The 16,301-nt window shown below is 36.6% G+C and overlaps 1 protein-coding gene across 3 annotated transcripts in view; it reads right to left on the bottom strand.

The window, feature by feature from the left end:
• Window positions 1-16,301, bottom strand: part of Tpp2 (tripeptidyl peptidase 2) — a 65,652-nt gene that overhangs the window by 34,565 nt on the left and 14,786 nt on the right. For all 3 annotated transcript variants that reach the window (XM_040753690.1, XM_040753691.1, XM_040753692.1), the window contains exons 4-15: window positions 16,118-16,222; window positions 13,355-13,479; window positions 12,000-12,163; window positions 10,168-10,322; window positions 9,483-9,559; window positions 7,022-7,149; window positions 6,174-6,273; window positions 4,317-4,465; window positions 2,852-2,967; window positions 2,214-2,382; window positions 1,163-1,320; window positions 451-527 (exon numbers count right to left, since the gene is read on the bottom strand). In XM_040753690.1, the coding sequence (XP_040609624.1) occupies window positions 451-527; window positions 1,163-1,320; window positions 2,214-2,382; window positions 2,852-2,967; window positions 4,317-4,465; window positions 6,174-6,273; window positions 7,022-7,149; window positions 9,483-9,559; window positions 10,168-10,322; window positions 12,000-12,163; window positions 13,355-13,479; window positions 16,118-16,222 (1,523 nt within the window). The remainder of the gene's footprint in view (window positions 1-450; window positions 528-1,162; window positions 1,321-2,213; window positions 2,383-2,851; window positions 2,968-4,316; window positions 4,466-6,173; window positions 6,274-7,021; window positions 7,150-9,482; window positions 9,560-10,167; window positions 10,323-11,999; window positions 12,164-13,354; window positions 13,480-16,117; window positions 16,223-16,301) is intronic.

Consider the following 16,301-nt stretch of genomic DNA (forward strand, 5'->3'; position numbering starts at 1 on the left):
CAAGCCTCCATGTCATTAATTGGGAGCTGGTTGGTGGGACAGAAAAATCTCGTTACAGAAAGTAACTAGATAATCAGAAGAGCATAATCAGGCCCAGGAGGGTGAAGCTGGGGTAGTAGAAGAACATGAAGAATCACTATGGAGGAAGAAAGGAATGGGGTAAAATGAAGACAGACTCAATTGAGCAATATGGAGTCACTGGAAGTCTGGGTAAAGACATTTCAGTGGAGGGTGGCAGATGTCAGGGGCTCTCAACTACTCATAATTAATACAAACAAAATAGCTAACTATATGCAATCGAGAATGGAACAGAACCTGATTACTTGCTTCTATCTGAATAATCTTCCTGGTTACTGGCTTCTGGGCTAATAATCCTCCAGAAGTCTACACTATATCAAATATAGGGATTAACAATTTATAGGTAATAGTTAAGTTAAACATCTTACTTACTTTGCTGCTATAACTGCAGTGATTGGAACTCTGAATAGAGGACCTGCATTGGGGGATGCTATATCATAGCCACATACCTTGAAGAGAGAATGGTAAGTTTCAGCATCCATGAACAAAATGGTAAAACAGGAAATAAAAGGTGTAATATAAGCACAGAAGAATCCAATCTTAAAATTTAAAGGTCCTTCAGGTAATTCAAACCACATTACTGACATTAGTTCACATAACAACACAAAGCCAAACAAACACATAAGCAAACCATGACTGAGACTAATAGGCAATAAGACACCAAATTAAAAACAAACAAACAAAATGCATTTTAATTATGCTCTATTACAAACTAAAACTAGTGTTATAAATACTTTGGAAGTAGAAAGATGTTATGACACTATATGTGTTTACTTACAGCTACCATGTTCAACAAATGTTTTGTCTAAAAAGTAAAGCTAACTATACTACAGGTTTTTGTATAATTAACAAAGTAGAGAGGCCTGATCAAAACAGCTTTGCTATCTATGTCTTCCCCTAGCCTTCTTCACAGAAGGATGCAACACTGCTTAAATAAACACAGAAAAGCTAGAAAATCTGGCAAGTAGAAAGATATATAATTGTTTTTTAAGGAGAAAGTAAACACACCACACCAAGGATTGTTCACTTTTACCACTAAAAACACTGAAAAAAGGAAGAAAAAAAAAAAAAGATATGACAATACCTCTGTATAATGCAACCCTTCTCTTAAGCCCCTGGGATCCACACGTATATTTATGTGCCGACACTGATTCATGAGTTCCAAATGGCTGGGGCACTGAACCCACGATGAATTTGAAGTTAAAGCTAAATGAAGCTGAAGGGATATTTTTTCAGAGTTTTCTGGCATTAAAAAAAAATTAAAATTAACATTTCCCTTTTCTGGGGAACCATTTTAAAAGTTCTACGTTGTATCAAGAAAATTTTACAACCTAGTTTGGTTAACTATACAATGCATTAGACATGACTTCCAAATTACAACTTAAATAAAAGCATAGAATCTTCCGTAACATCTTAGAATCCTTTTGTGATTCATATGCATTTTCACCCAACAACTGTAAGAACAGGAGTTTAGTGGTTGTTCCATATTTGTGCATTCAGAGAATAGGATCTCATTAAAATAAACTGCCAGACATATAATGACAGCTTTAATTAAAGACAATTGAGCTGCAGTTTACGAGCCCCGCTCTCCCCCAGCTGCTTCTACTTCTAACACTAACCTAAAGCTCTGTCTTCTACTGAAGGAATGAGATATAGACAGAAAAGTAATCTGTAATTTTATTACAAGTTTAATATAACTACGAGCCACTGAAGGCCTGGGTCTGTTTTCCTCAAAGGCAAGATGCTGCCTGAACTGCCACGGTACTGGGATCCCAAACTAATATTTCCCATGAAATCTATTAAGCTTTAAAACAATCACTTATTGATTTGTAACTTCCCCTTAGAGCAGTGGTTCTCAACCTGTGGGTTGGTACCCCTTTGGGTCAGCTAAGACCATCGGAAAAGAGACATTTACATAACAATTCTTTACAATAGGAAAATTACAGTTATGAAGTTACAACGAAATAATTTTATGGTTGGGGGTCACCACAACATGAACCGTATTAAAGGGTCACAGAATCAGCAAGGTTGAGAGACACTGCTTTAGACATTCGACAGCAGCATTCTTCTTTCATCTACCATTCATTTAAGCCACAGATATGAATGCTTCTGCTTATTGCCAGTCTACTACTTACCTGTGTTCTCTGGAAATACAGGCTCAATGCCAACACCATGATCTGAAGGAGCAGCCACCTGAACAGGATCTCGGAGGTAGATGCCACGGTTAGTTCCAACTGTAACTGTAAAACCTAATCTGTTAGCAAATGATGTATTCTGAACGAGGTAGTCATAGGCTTTGTCAACCTAAAAGAATATAAATGGTACAATGTAAATGGCTACATCAAGAAAAATATTTTATGAATCAATTTAATTTTAGCTGTAGCAAAGCTAATTTCTAGATTTACTTCTGTAAACTAATCACCATAGCTAAGATAGCAAACATATATTTTAAAAACTACCATTCTAATCATGACTTGATGACTTTCCACTTCAGTCTGAATTTACAGTTGTTTTCATGTGATTCAAGGTCACTCACTAACTTATGCCTGACCAATGCTTATTTTTACCATTTTGAATTTCCAAGCTCTACACACCCTTTCTTTATTTCAGTACAGCTACTCCCTTTTACCTACAAATTGACTTTGTACCCTTTTTGCTTATAGTTCTACAATGGCCAAGTCTACAGATTAGACTGACTGAACCATCATCACAGAGCAATCTTTACAGCATTATCTTGATGCTTTATCATTGTTTTGAACACAGACAACAATACCTGAATAATTCCATGTCCCTGGGCAAATACTTCTATATTGTCAGCTTTTACTGCAGTATTTTCTAGAGCTCTTCTGACTGAGTGAACAGTATAGTCAATATTATTTGCTTTCAGACCTAAGATTAAAAAGCAAAACCAGGAAATTAATGTTAATGAAGTCATTAGCTGAAATATGCCCCCTGCACCAAGATGATAACATGTACCCTCTTCTGCTATATCTCTTCTTAACATTCACTTCAGAATGTTTTCTTAAAAATTAAGTAAATAATTGATTTAAATTGTTTGCATCCCATAAATACTATACTTGGAGAAAAATTCATTTCATGCCAATCTGCAGTCACATCAATGCAGGTTATGCAAACATCCATGTTAGGGGCATTCAAATGGTATTACATTTAAAATATTATAGGTTCTGCACTATAGTTGGTGACACCAATTTTAAACCAGATTGTATGTTACAAACACCAGTGTAACTTAAGCAAACCAAATCAAAGACACTAGATAGGTCTCACTACAGCTCAGAATCATTAATGATTATGTACCAGGCAATTTCAGTGTACAGCCAGATTTTGAACATAAGGGTATGGCCGACAATCTGCCAGCCTATTAAAGGATGGATAATATACTATTTTTGTCCTCCCAAAATTCATTAAACATGTTACCAGTAAAATACTGTAATATGCAAACAAAACAAATAGGTAGGCTATGATGCAAACTAAGGCAGCTATAATCGTGTCCACGAGAATTCAGAAGAGTGGTAGATGAGTTGGGTCTTGTGAAATGCATGAGTTTTCTGATCTCTATCAGGTAGAGATAGCTGAATATTCAGAGAGAAGACATGCAACCTTGAAATTACTTAGTGAGTTTGAAGGACTACAAATGAGGAGACCAGGATCTGTTCTGAGGTCTAGCTTACCCTGGCAGGGAGATGTAGCACTGACTGGGGAATGGAGGCAGAATATTTCTCCCCAGTGTGGCTCATCCATATTAGGTAGAAAAGAAAGTTACAGCAGACAGAAAAGGCATGAACAACAGAGGCCAGTGGGAGGTTAGACTTGGAAAGAGGGACCCTTTTGAGGTAGAAGCCTGAGTCAGAAGTGACCTAGTGACACCCTGTTTAATACTACACATCATTATCACCTGGTAAAGTAGCATAAAGATTTTCAATTTGTTTACAGTCTGCCTTTTGCAATTAACCCCACAACAGCAAAGTAGTTTTGATGTTCTACCCATGGATTTAGCACTAGAACTGAACTATTATTTGATAAGCATTAATAGCAGTCAATAAATTACATCTTCTGGGTGGCTGAATACCCACTCAAAGGATTGTTCCCCCATGTATCACTTTCTACCTTACACCTTATTTTGTGTCCAAGACATCACCAATTCTATCCATGCTCTCACCATGACAACTGAAGAAAACATAGTCTATGATAAAGAACAGAGTACTAAATAATACTCTTACCGGAAAGTACCAGGGCAATGCCCCCACAGGCATTGGGGGAAGACATTGATGTCCCATTCATTAGCTGAGTCCCCCTCAACGTCCAGTTAGGCACAGAAGCAATGGCACCTCCTGGTGCACTGATGCTCACACCAAGTGCCCCATCAGCACTACACAGAAAGCGGGGGGGGGGAGGGTTAGAATAATAGCTGGATATGCACAATATTTAAAAGGTCATAATTATAGTCCAAAATGATACAATATTTGCAGTTATTACAATAAAAAAAGAAAGAAAAGACAAAGATACTGTTATAGGGAAGCAATGGAAGGAAAATGACCAAACACAGCTAATTTCTCAGCACACATTTATTTTTTGCTTTCAAGTGTAATTTCTGTGTGTATGTATCTATGTTTCTGTGAAAACGTCAAAGGTATCAGCTATTTGAGTGCTGTAACTCCTTGATAAGGGTACTTCTTTTGCTTATACCAAAAAATTTCCAGTTTGTCCAACAGAAATGTAACATGGCCTTATATGTAATTTAAATTTTTCTAAAAGCCACATTAAAGAATTTTAAAATCATACTATATGTGTATGTATGCATATGCATGAGTATGTGTGTGAGGGGGTGAAAGGGGACAGAGGGAGAAGGAGAGAGAGAGAGAGAGAGAGAGAGAGAGAGAGAGAGAGAGAGAGAGAGAGAGAGAGAGAGAGAGAGAGAGAGAGAGAAGAGAGGGTATGGGAAGCATCTGCCGGTGTCATAGCATGCCTGTGTAGGTAGAGGACAACATACAGGATTTAGTTGTCTCTACTACATGGGACCTAGAGATTAAACTCCAGTGATACATCTTAAACAACTCTGATCACTTATCCTACCAGCTATATAATCACAGTAACACCCAGCACAGCTCTATTCTCTTTCCCAAGTAAAGATATAAGGGCATGCTGTTGCTCCACAGAGGTTGTTGGATTTCCTATTATGATTCTTCCCTCAAGTGAGTGATTTTTTTTAAACTCCTGGCTAAGAATTCTAGGATGCTTTGATTTCAGTTCCACAGAAAACAGGAGCATTGTGCCTATCTTCCTAGTGAAAGGGTTGTGGGTAGTGCTTTCAGAGCCCATCTGAAATATGATTAGGCTAAGTGTCAGTTAATGTGTAAAAACATTCACATATTACTGAGAGAAAACGATGCTTGAATTGTATCATCTCAAGAATAAAAGTACATTCTTCAAAGTGTCACCTGTAAATTATAAAATGGATGTGAAGATTTAGGGAAAATTTTCACGTTCTTGTTCATAAAATCTATAGTAGTGATCAACAGTCACAATGAGAACTAAGTATTAACAACTGGAAGAACAAAACTATAAAGAGTTAAAACATAACTTTTTAACCTTCCCAATATCCTTGTAAAATAGTTAATCACAAAGTAGCTTTAAATGTTAAATTGCAATTCTATAAATGATTTTAATGAAGCATCAACAAATGTTTAAAATTTGGAAAAATATTTTCTGTGCTTAGGTTTGTCACCCGAGTTGGCCTGTGGGCATGTTTATAGAGGACTGTCTTGATTAACTGATATGGAATACTCAGCCCAAATGTTCAGATGGTGTCAGAAAAAAAAAAAAAAAACACTTATCAGTCAGAATTTGCTTGCTTATACGTCTCACCCAAATGTTCAAAGTAGATTATAACTTCAAAATGAATATAAGATCTGTTAACTGTGATTTTTACAAAAGTAAAGCAGGTTTCACCTAAGTTTCAACATCAAACTTGCTGAAAACAAGGCTGTCATTACTTCTTGTGTACAACTGCCCCTCCTCTCAACAGTATAAGGTTTAATCAAATATGTTTATTATTTCCAAGAACTACTTGTACTTACCTTGGGCCTCTAGAAGACCATGTGTATTGATTTGCAGGCAATTTCTCTCTCAGTGAATACTCTGCAACCATCATATCAGGAGATACATAAGCTCCAACACCTATAGGATGAATCAACCATTAACAAAAAGTAACACAATTTTTTCATGTATCCTAGTTTTTTGTTTTTTGTTTTTTTTTCAGGAAAATACACTGTGCATGTGAGTACTAAGTACACTGCTTTTGTACACATAAAAAAGAACTTCACCCAGGAGGTGGTGGAGCACGCTTTAAACCTAGCACTCAGGAGGCAGAGGCAGGCAGACCTCTGTGAGTTTGAGACAAGCCTGGTCTACAAGAGCTAGTTTGAGGACAGCCTCCAAAGCCACAGAGAAAGCCTGTCTCAAAAAAACAAAAAAGAACTTCCAAGATTATTATTTGCACTAAAAAACAACCTAAAAGTGTGTAATGTGTTTCCATTACACCATTTCTCCTAAATTCCTAGACAACAATTTCTTAGACTTTCCTAGGAACACATTTAAGGTCTATGTGAATGTGTGTCCAACCCACATCCCACAGGACACATGAAGCCCACATTATGAAGGTTAGTTTCTGTAACCTGACCTTGTAAAAGAAAACAACCTGTCACAATTTAAAAGGATTAAACATACTCAGGCCTCAAGTGTTTTATATATAGAATACAATACTTGAATAAACTCTGATTTATTGTTCATTCTATTTTATGTATTTTTGGAAATGGGGTCTCTGTAGTATCATAGGCTGTCCTCGAACCTGTGATCTTCCTCCTTCAATCTCCTGTTTTCCTTGTATTTAAACAGACCTTTTTCTGAAACTTTAAAGCTTACTAACCTATCACACTGGATGTAGTTCCACCTGGACAACCCACTGTAGAAAGGCAGGGACCATTATTTCCAGCACTCGAAACATAAATTGTATTATGTTTCCATACTGCTTCATTAATTACTTCACAAATTCTCCTAAAAAACAAAGAATTCCTTTGAACAAATACAACTATTCCATATCTAATTTATAACCAAACAAATCACAATGATTCCAAACTATGTAACTGACAGTAGCTTTAAATGAGGTAAATACAACATTTGCTCAGCTATATGACTACATATACATTAGCAGATAGGCTTTTAGTAGGACACAATATTCCAACTGATATACCCTAGTTGAGCTTCAGGGAATTGGGAAGTCATATTAAATACAAGAAAAACATAAGATAAAGCCTGGTTGGAGATGCGCATCTTTAATTCCAGCCCTTGGGAGGCAGGCAGAGGAGTAGTTTTGTGAATTTGAAGCCATATCTGGTCTAAACAGGCAATTCTAGGCCGGCCAGCCAAGGCTACATAATAGTACCCAGTCTCAAAAAACAAACAAAAGAGCAATTTGGAAAATAAAAACCATAATGTCAACAAGGTTTGTGAAGTGGTAAAGTTGAGAGAAAAATAAAAACCAAACGAAACACCAAAGTGACTCCTGCATGTATTTTCACCAGGGATTATTTGACTAAAAGGCCACTTAGTGTCTTTAGTGATAAAGTTAAATGGGGGAAGAGACTAGGAGAAAACCTAAGAATTTGAAAATCAAAGAAAGCTAGTTAGAGATTGACAGCAAGCAAGGAAGTTTACTGGCATTAGTTAAGGGAGCTGAAGAAAATGGAGATTATAAAAAGGTCTAGCTCCAAAGAGTCCTGAAAAATCCAACGTGACATCTGACAAGAGATTCAAGTTCAGTTACCAAAACACTAACATTGTGGCTCAGAACTGCCTGTGACTCCAGGTCCAAGGGTTCTACTACCCTCTTCTGACCTCCATGGACATTGTGACACAAGTAACACACACACACACACACACACACACACACACACACACACACACACACACACACACCAGATATGAAACAGAGAAAGAGAGAGATAAAGTAACTGACAAAGGAGAAAAGAAGATAATGAAAGAGGTAATGAGATGATAGAAGGGGAAAGACTGCACTATAGAAAGAAATGGCTAAAAGTGACAGGGTACATATTAAAAGGGCAATATAATATTTCACAAGAAATCCAATTGCTTGAAAAAGGTGAACCATCTGGTAACCATATAAGCCTCTTAAAGCTTGCCTTTTGACAAGACCTTAAATAAAGCTTCAGATACCAGATAACTGACATATATTAATACTTTGGTGATGGGAATGATGGAGACAATGATCACTAAGTAAATGCTCTAAATATTTCAGCTACTTACTCATATAAAGGAAAAGAGCTAAGGTAAACAAGGCCAACATGGAACTGAAGTAGAGGAAAGGATATGGATCACTTACGTTGTCTAACAGTTTCCTCTGAGATTGAAATAGTTCATCCTGCAGGGAAGCCCCATAAGCAGGAAAGTAAACATCACTGGCTTCCGCAAGTCCCTGAAACTGAGTACAAATACTAGGCCCCTCAGTGCCAGAGTAAGCAATTAAAGCTGAGAGAAGCTAAGTTGCAAAGAAGACTCTCAGACCACCAGCTGCATGCAAGAAGTTTCAAACTGAGACACCTGCGAAAAAGACTCTCCAGCCTGTTAAGCTGCCTGCAGACTGTGCAGAGTGATCCAGGTTCCCAGCTTTTGGGAGATGTCACCCATGCTGGAGTTGGCTTTGATGCTGCTGCTGTCTTTGAGTCATTTCTGCTCCTGCAAGTAACCCCAATAAACCTCATTGGTTCACCAGGTTAGACTTCGGTGAGATCTGTACTTTTTCGGTTGTGGCTTCCCATAGGTGAGTAGACACGTGTGTTTTACCTCTCTAGGAAAAGTTTTGTCACAACATTACAAGAAGGAAGGGGATGCAGAAGAGAAAGTAGCATGGACTGAGGAGACAGGGAAGCTTAGCAAGTGGAGCCAGTATGTGTAACAACAGCAAGGTTGGTAGACAAGGCCAACGGTCAGGAAGTACCACTGACAAGTCCCAGGACATCTGCGAATGTGCTATTTGGTGATGGGTGGATGGATGACCCAATAAATCCAAACTGGCTGGAAAGGAAAATGGTGAGGCAGGGACCAATGCCAGAGGGTTTGGCAGCTTGTGAGTCTCAGAAGCACCATAGCAGAGGAGCAACCCTAGCTACCTGTGCCTGCAATGGTTTGGCAAGGTGCAGTGATTGGAGCTGACATCCATGACATGACCCAGGAGTGAGAGTCTGACTTACAAAACACAATTATCTGCCCATCAGAGTTACATTTTACTGTAACTGCAATTCACTGACTTAAACCACTCGGTACTCTTAATTAGGCAGATTCTATGATGTAACAACTGCCAAAAGACTTACCCAGAATTTGGCCAGTGAGTTGCTTCTCCATAGCTGTAGTTGACAAGATCGCACTTATGATTTATAACTTCAATCATCTATTAAAAGAATAAGGATCTAGCTTAGGAAGTAAGTTATAGTCATTGTATTAAAGAAGCTTTATAATCCTATAGTATCTAGACTAATTGTATACTAATTTATAAGATATTTCTAGGAATACTGTAATTAACATCAAAAGGTAGCAGAGGAAAGAATTCACTAAAGCGTCAATTAAAAGTGAAACTATTTCCTTTAGAATGTGGGAATCACTGAAGGAAATAGGGGGGCATTGATTCTGAATAGATTTAAAGGCGCTTAAGTTACATGGCAAAGTAAGTCATAGAGAATATTAAATGTACAAAGGGTTTTAATTTCCTTTTAGAGTATTGGAGCAAGTTATATATTTATAAAAACTATCTTGAGAAGATTACTAAGAGGTTTACTACAATGAGTATAAAATATATTTTTCTACAAAGACTTTTAAGACAAGAAACTTTTTCCTGGTAATTTTTACTTTACACTGAATTAATCAGCACTGGCGTGCTTCTAAAAATACTGTTCTGTATACCAAAATACTGCTTAATATACTCTTGAGAACCAAGAGTGCTTTATGTAGGTTTCTAGTCTCGAAATTATTAATCTACATCAAGAACTCCCAGACACTCACAGCTCTGATGAGGCCTGTGCCTGTTTCCATGGTGCTTAGCCTTGTATCACCAATCTTAATGGACAAAATTTGAGCACCAGGAGCAACTCCATTCCGTTCAGGCTCCTCTGGAAAATGCCCAGCAGCTATACTTGCTACATGGGTTCCATGAGCTCCTATAGACAGAAACAAGTGTGTGTGTAAGATGAGAAAAGTCATCACATGTTAAAATTATAACCATTTCAACATGTATATTATGACAAGAAATTTGATAAAAATACCACCTGATCATATATTATCTCTTATTCCTACCAATCACACAAAATAAACTTCAATTACATATTTTTTCTTTACCCTGAATTATACTCTGTAGTAAGTAAAAATGTAAGTCCAAGAAGACAGCCAATATTTGCAATACATAGAACTCACAAGTAACTTGTATCCAAAGTACATAAAATACATTCCATATCCAACAAAGTAGAGAAAGAAGTTAAAGACACCCTGTCCACCTAGCAAAATGGTGAAACATTTTGCACAAGACATACAAATATGAAAACATGTTTTATTTTGTTAGTCATCTTGGAATTGTAACTTACTGTCACAATGAAGTATCTCTATTTTTTAACATAGCTAAGATATTGACGATTGACAATAGTTTAGAATATACCATACACTGTTCTTGTTCAAGAAATATGAACACAGGCATACTTATGAATAGCAGTCTCCCTTTTGCCCTAGTACCCAACAGAAAAGTGCAAACATGTTTACCAAGGCATTCACAAAAATGTTCATGTCTACATTATTTGTATAATTCAAAAATCAAATTACTTAGGGTTTACTAAAAGTAAATGGATATTTAACATATCAATCCATAGAACTGATAAGAATATGAATCAAAGTGAAGCTTATAAAAATAAGGTTGAATTAAAGTCTCATGTAAAAACTGGATTAATTCCATTTATATAATTGGAAAAAGCAGAAAACTATGTGGAAACTGAGACTATTTTTATCACTTCTGACTCAACACAAACACCCCCACATGGAATAAAGGAATGTAGTAATGAAAATCAAGACAGTAGTTAATTTGGGAGAAAGAGGTAAAAGTTATTGCTTTTGCTAATGCTAGCACACAGAATAATGAATTTAATTAAGACATTTTTGTATGTTTATCTTACTCTGGTTTCATTCAGTCCTCATTATCTTCTTTTGAATCCTCCTATCTCTAGTCTTTCTCAACACAGTCACACCTTACTGTATTCTCTTTCTGTCTCCTAAGGCACGAGCATGGTCTTTCTACTTGATTTTATTTCCTCAGCATAAAAACACCCTAGTCTGTCTACAATATTATTTGTCATGCTCTTCCACTTTCTTCAAGTGTTTTATGACAGATATATTTTCACTAAAACTCATATTTGACATTTGCATATATTATTTTTGATTATGTAACATTTTATATGATAACATGTATTTAAAATTTGTCTTGGATCATTTTCTATTACTACATTATCAAGCAGCCAACTTATGTGAACTTACACAGAATACTATGAGAATCATTTTACTTAAGTCTCAGTACTTACAGGTAAATTTCTCAAGAGTTAATATTTGTAAGTAATCACTGCATATTTACTAATGGATTTTCTGATGTTAACTAAGATTTTGCTTTTATTTATGAACTATCTCTACACAGTTACTACTTTAAAAGAGAAGAAAGTCAAACCACAAATTTTCTAGGCTTGGTCGTTCAATAGGAATTTCTATAATGAACTCACTAGCGCCTCACCCTGACCTGCAGGAATTTGTCATTCAGCCACTGAATGACTATCTCTCACTAGCAAATCTGATAAACCAGATACCTCCACTGGTCACAATGGAGAGTAGGTTTCCATCATCATAAATATTAACAGAATAATTCAACATCTCAGCTGTGCCAAAAGAGCCATATTCTTGGGCTTCTTTGTAGTTTCTCAGTACAGTAGATTTACTCAAGTCTCCATTTTCATTCGAATCAACACAGGCTCTGTTGGGAAGGAGAAGCAGGTATTAAAATTTACCCTTCTACGCCTCGTTCCAAAGGTCACACAACAGTTTCTCAGTCATCTTCTCACTGCTTGCTTCTCCCAGCACTCAAATCCAATGACTAGATTCCTTTGTTTCAGAGTAAGCAGTAAGGTTTAGGTCAGAAGTCTCCCAGAAGCCAGTGCTAAAACCATGCACACAGACACTGATGGCCACAGACGGTTTAGAAAATCATCAGGGCAGGTGACAAACTAAAACCGAACCTTGGGTTGGAGTGTAGGCAGGTTCTGGATGGTTCAAACACAAAGGACACCCTCACTTCCTGCTGCTTTTTAGTGCTGACGCTGTGAACCAGCAGCCTCTTCAGCTTCCTGATACCACACGACTACAAACTTCAAACTTTAGTCACACAAAGCTTTAGGAAAACATACTTCTTATAACAAAACAAAATTTCCATCTAATTTTATAGTTCTCTTCTACCTGCTGTTTACCCATTTTATTACTGTTAAATTTTAAAAGGTATGTATTTTAAACACATTATTAGTCTGTTTAAATCAATTTAATTAAAAAGTCCCAAATGTTATATAAAGATCAAATCTCTGTGTATGTGTGTTTGTTTGTGTATGTGTGTGTATTTTGAGACAGTTTTACTACACAGTCCCAAATACCTTTACAGTCACTATGCAGCCTATGCTGGCCTTGGACTTGTGGCAATCCTTCTGTCTTAGCCTACCAGATACTGAGACTGCACATATTTACTATTATGCCTAACTCAGGACTGAACACTTAATTACTGTCTTATGTTATCAAGTTAATTTAGGTATTCTATCTCTATTTAAAATATCTCTGCCCAAATTTTCTTCTTTTACCTTCAACATGTTTTTAGTCAATGTTCTATCACAATATTTGTGGTTACTCTGCAAACTGTCTAGTTTTAACAAGGAACATTTTTTCCACATATCAATCTGCCAAAATGTGGTTAACTAAGTAAGATTTTAAATATACTGTTTAATGTAAACTAAGTTTAAAAGGCTTGTCTATAACTACCAAAAGCTAATTTGGTTCTTACATAATGTTGTTAAGGGACATGGTTATATAAAACAGAATTTTGTACTACTTTGAGGGCTTACAGTTCTTCACAGTAGATAAAACCATTTTTAATGAAGAAGATCTATAAAGTACTTGAGATTACCTCCAGGTCTCACCATCATGCCACACCAAGCAGTCATACACAGGGCCTGGATCACTATACTTTTTCTCAAAAGAATTAAGTAATTCCACTTGACTTTGCAGCTCTTCTTTGATTAGTTTATTGGCCTATTAATCAGAAAACAGATTAATATTAGAATATTTTTTATGCACCTGAAAGTTGTAGTAACATATAACCAAAGACGGTGCTGAACAAGTAGAAAAAAAATCATTTCACTTTGGAAAAATAATAAAAAACAAAATGTTTTTGCAGTTTTGGAGACTGAGTCTAGGGCTTGGAGTACGTAAGGCAAGTGTTCTACCACTGAGTATATCCTCAGTCTACAAGTCCAGTTATGATTAAATGGTATATATTCATAGTAAAAGAACAACTAAAAAGGATAAACACTGAATTGTGACTTTTTCCTGGGATGGCAAAATGAAAGCTTTTCATTTGTTACTTATTAAGATGTCTGGGTTGTCCAAAGTTGCTGCAATTAGCATATTATTTTCAAAATGAACCAAGACAAAATGCTTACTGCTAATGAGTTCATGTGATAAATTTCATGGAAGTTTTTGAATACATTCTCAAGGAGTAAAAAATTTTCAACGTTAAGGTAATCATTCCATGAGAAGCTGTGACCTTTCTGGGAGACCTGAATTTTAAATTATGTTTTCACTGAATATTTCCACAGGATATAGTTCTTTATAAGAATTATTAAAATTAACTGTATTTTATTCTTTAAAACAAGAACTGTCATTCAAACTATAGGATGACAATGGCTACAACTGTTAAAAATATAATTTTGAAAAGTATGAGAATAACCTTAGAATACTGACTTATTGTCCCTGAACCTCAGAGTGTACAAGAAAGTTGAAAACACTGAAAAACTTGCTTGCATTTTCTTTGTAAATCTAAATTATAACACTGTTGATGAATAACCATACTTTGGATTTTTCTTTTTAAAGAAAATGCATAAAAACAGAAAACCCACAAAGACATTATTTTCACTTATGAACTGATTAAAAAATTAAGGTGAGGGCTCAGTAGTTAAGAGCAGTTTGCTACTCTTGCAGAGGACTTAAGTTTTTCTTCCCAGTACCTTAGTGGCTCATAACTGAGTTAACTTGAATTCCAAATAATCCACTGTGCTCTTCTGCCCTCTGAGAAAACCATGTATACATGGTATAAACAAACACTCTACACATAAAATAAGAATAATATTTTTTTTTAATTTAAGGGTACACTTGTATGTCTCTGGTGGGAATATAAACTAGCATAATCATTATAATTTACAAAAAGCTATACCCAACAATGTTTTAAATGAATTTTTCTTTTGTAAAAAAGATTTATTCCGTGCCTTTAATCCCAGCACTCCTGAGGCAGAGGTGTCAGATCTCTGTGAGGTTGAGGCCAGCCTGGTCTGTAAAACAAGTTCCAGCACAGCCAAGTTACACAGAGAAATCCTGCCTCAAAAACAAAAACAAACCAAAAAAAGATTTATTTTGATTTATGTATTAAGTGTTTTGTATGCATGTTGTGTATCTGCACTTGATGCCTGTAGACGCCAGAATGCACTGAAACTGGATCTAGAGTTACAGACTAACTCTGGGTCCTCCTTGAGAGTGCCCATCAACCAAAGAATGGATAAAGAAAATGTGGTTATATTTATACAATGGAGTACTACTCAGCTATAAAAAACAATGACATGAAATTTGCAGGCAAATGGATGGAACTAGAAAAAAAAATCCTGAGTGTGGTAACCCAGACTCAGAAAGACAAATATGGTATATATTCATTCATAAGAGGATATTAGATATAAAGCAAAGGATAACCAGACTACAATCCACAGTTCCAGAGAAGCTAGGTAACAAGGAGGACCCTAATAGGGACACATAAAACACCCTGGGAAGAGAAATTAGATGAGACCTACTGGGTAAACAGGGGCCTTGAAGGGGTGGTAAAGAGCTGGTAAAGAGAGGGGAAGGGTGATGAGAACATGAAGGAATGGGATGGGGGGCGAGGGATGCAGTAGAAGAGCAATAGGGGAGATATCTTTATAGAGAGAGCCACTATGGAATTAGGGAGAAACCACAAGGATGACCCAAGCTAAGACTCCTAGCAATAGTGGCCTTCCTCTGTAATCAGATTGGTAAATACCCCAACTATCATCATAGAGCCTTCATCCAGCAACTGATGGAATCAGATGCAGAGATCCACAATGAAGAACCAGGACTAGGTCTGGGAATCCAGTCGAAGAGAGGGACGAGGGAATATATAAGCAAGGGAGGCCAAGATCATGATGAAGAATCTACAGACAGCTGAACCAAGCTCCCAGACAGTGGTAGAGACTAAAAGGGATCGAACTAGCCCTCTACATGTGGGAGACAGTTGTGAAGCTTGGACTATCTGAGGGGCTCCTGGTAGGACCATGATATAAAATTGGTACATGAGCTAGTTTGTTGGAACCCATTTCCTATATTGGGATGCCATGGTCACCCTTAATGCATGGAAGAGAGCTTGGACCTGCCCCAACCTATTTTGTTGACTCCTCATGACAATCCTTACCCATGAGGAGGAGTGGACTAGGAGTCGGTTGGGGGATATAGGGGGGTGGGAGGTAGAACTGTGGTTGAAACGTAAAGTGAAATTTAAAAGAACAACTAAATTATATATTAAAAATATATAATTTTTTAGAATTATATATTAGAAATATATAATTCTTCAGAATAATATAACTTTCAAGTAAAAGTGAGTAGCACCAACTTGGGAAGAGCCATTGTTGGCAAGATCAAATTCTTCTTGTTTTCTACAAGCTTCTGCAAGTGCAACTCTGTGAACTGGATCCCAGATTTTTTCCTTCCGTTCTTTCTGCAAAGACAAAAAAATTCATCTCACAATCAGGCAGACATAGTAGTCAGATCAACCTACATGGTTATGTTCCCACCTT

This window comes from Mesocricetus auratus, unplaced genomic scaffold (genome assembly GCF_017639785.1).
Source record: "Mesocricetus auratus isolate SY011 unplaced genomic scaffold, BCM_Maur_2.0 Super-Scaffold_100010, whole genome shotgun sequence".
Taxonomy (NCBI): domain Eukaryota; kingdom Metazoa; phylum Chordata; class Mammalia; order Rodentia; family Cricetidae; genus Mesocricetus; species Mesocricetus auratus.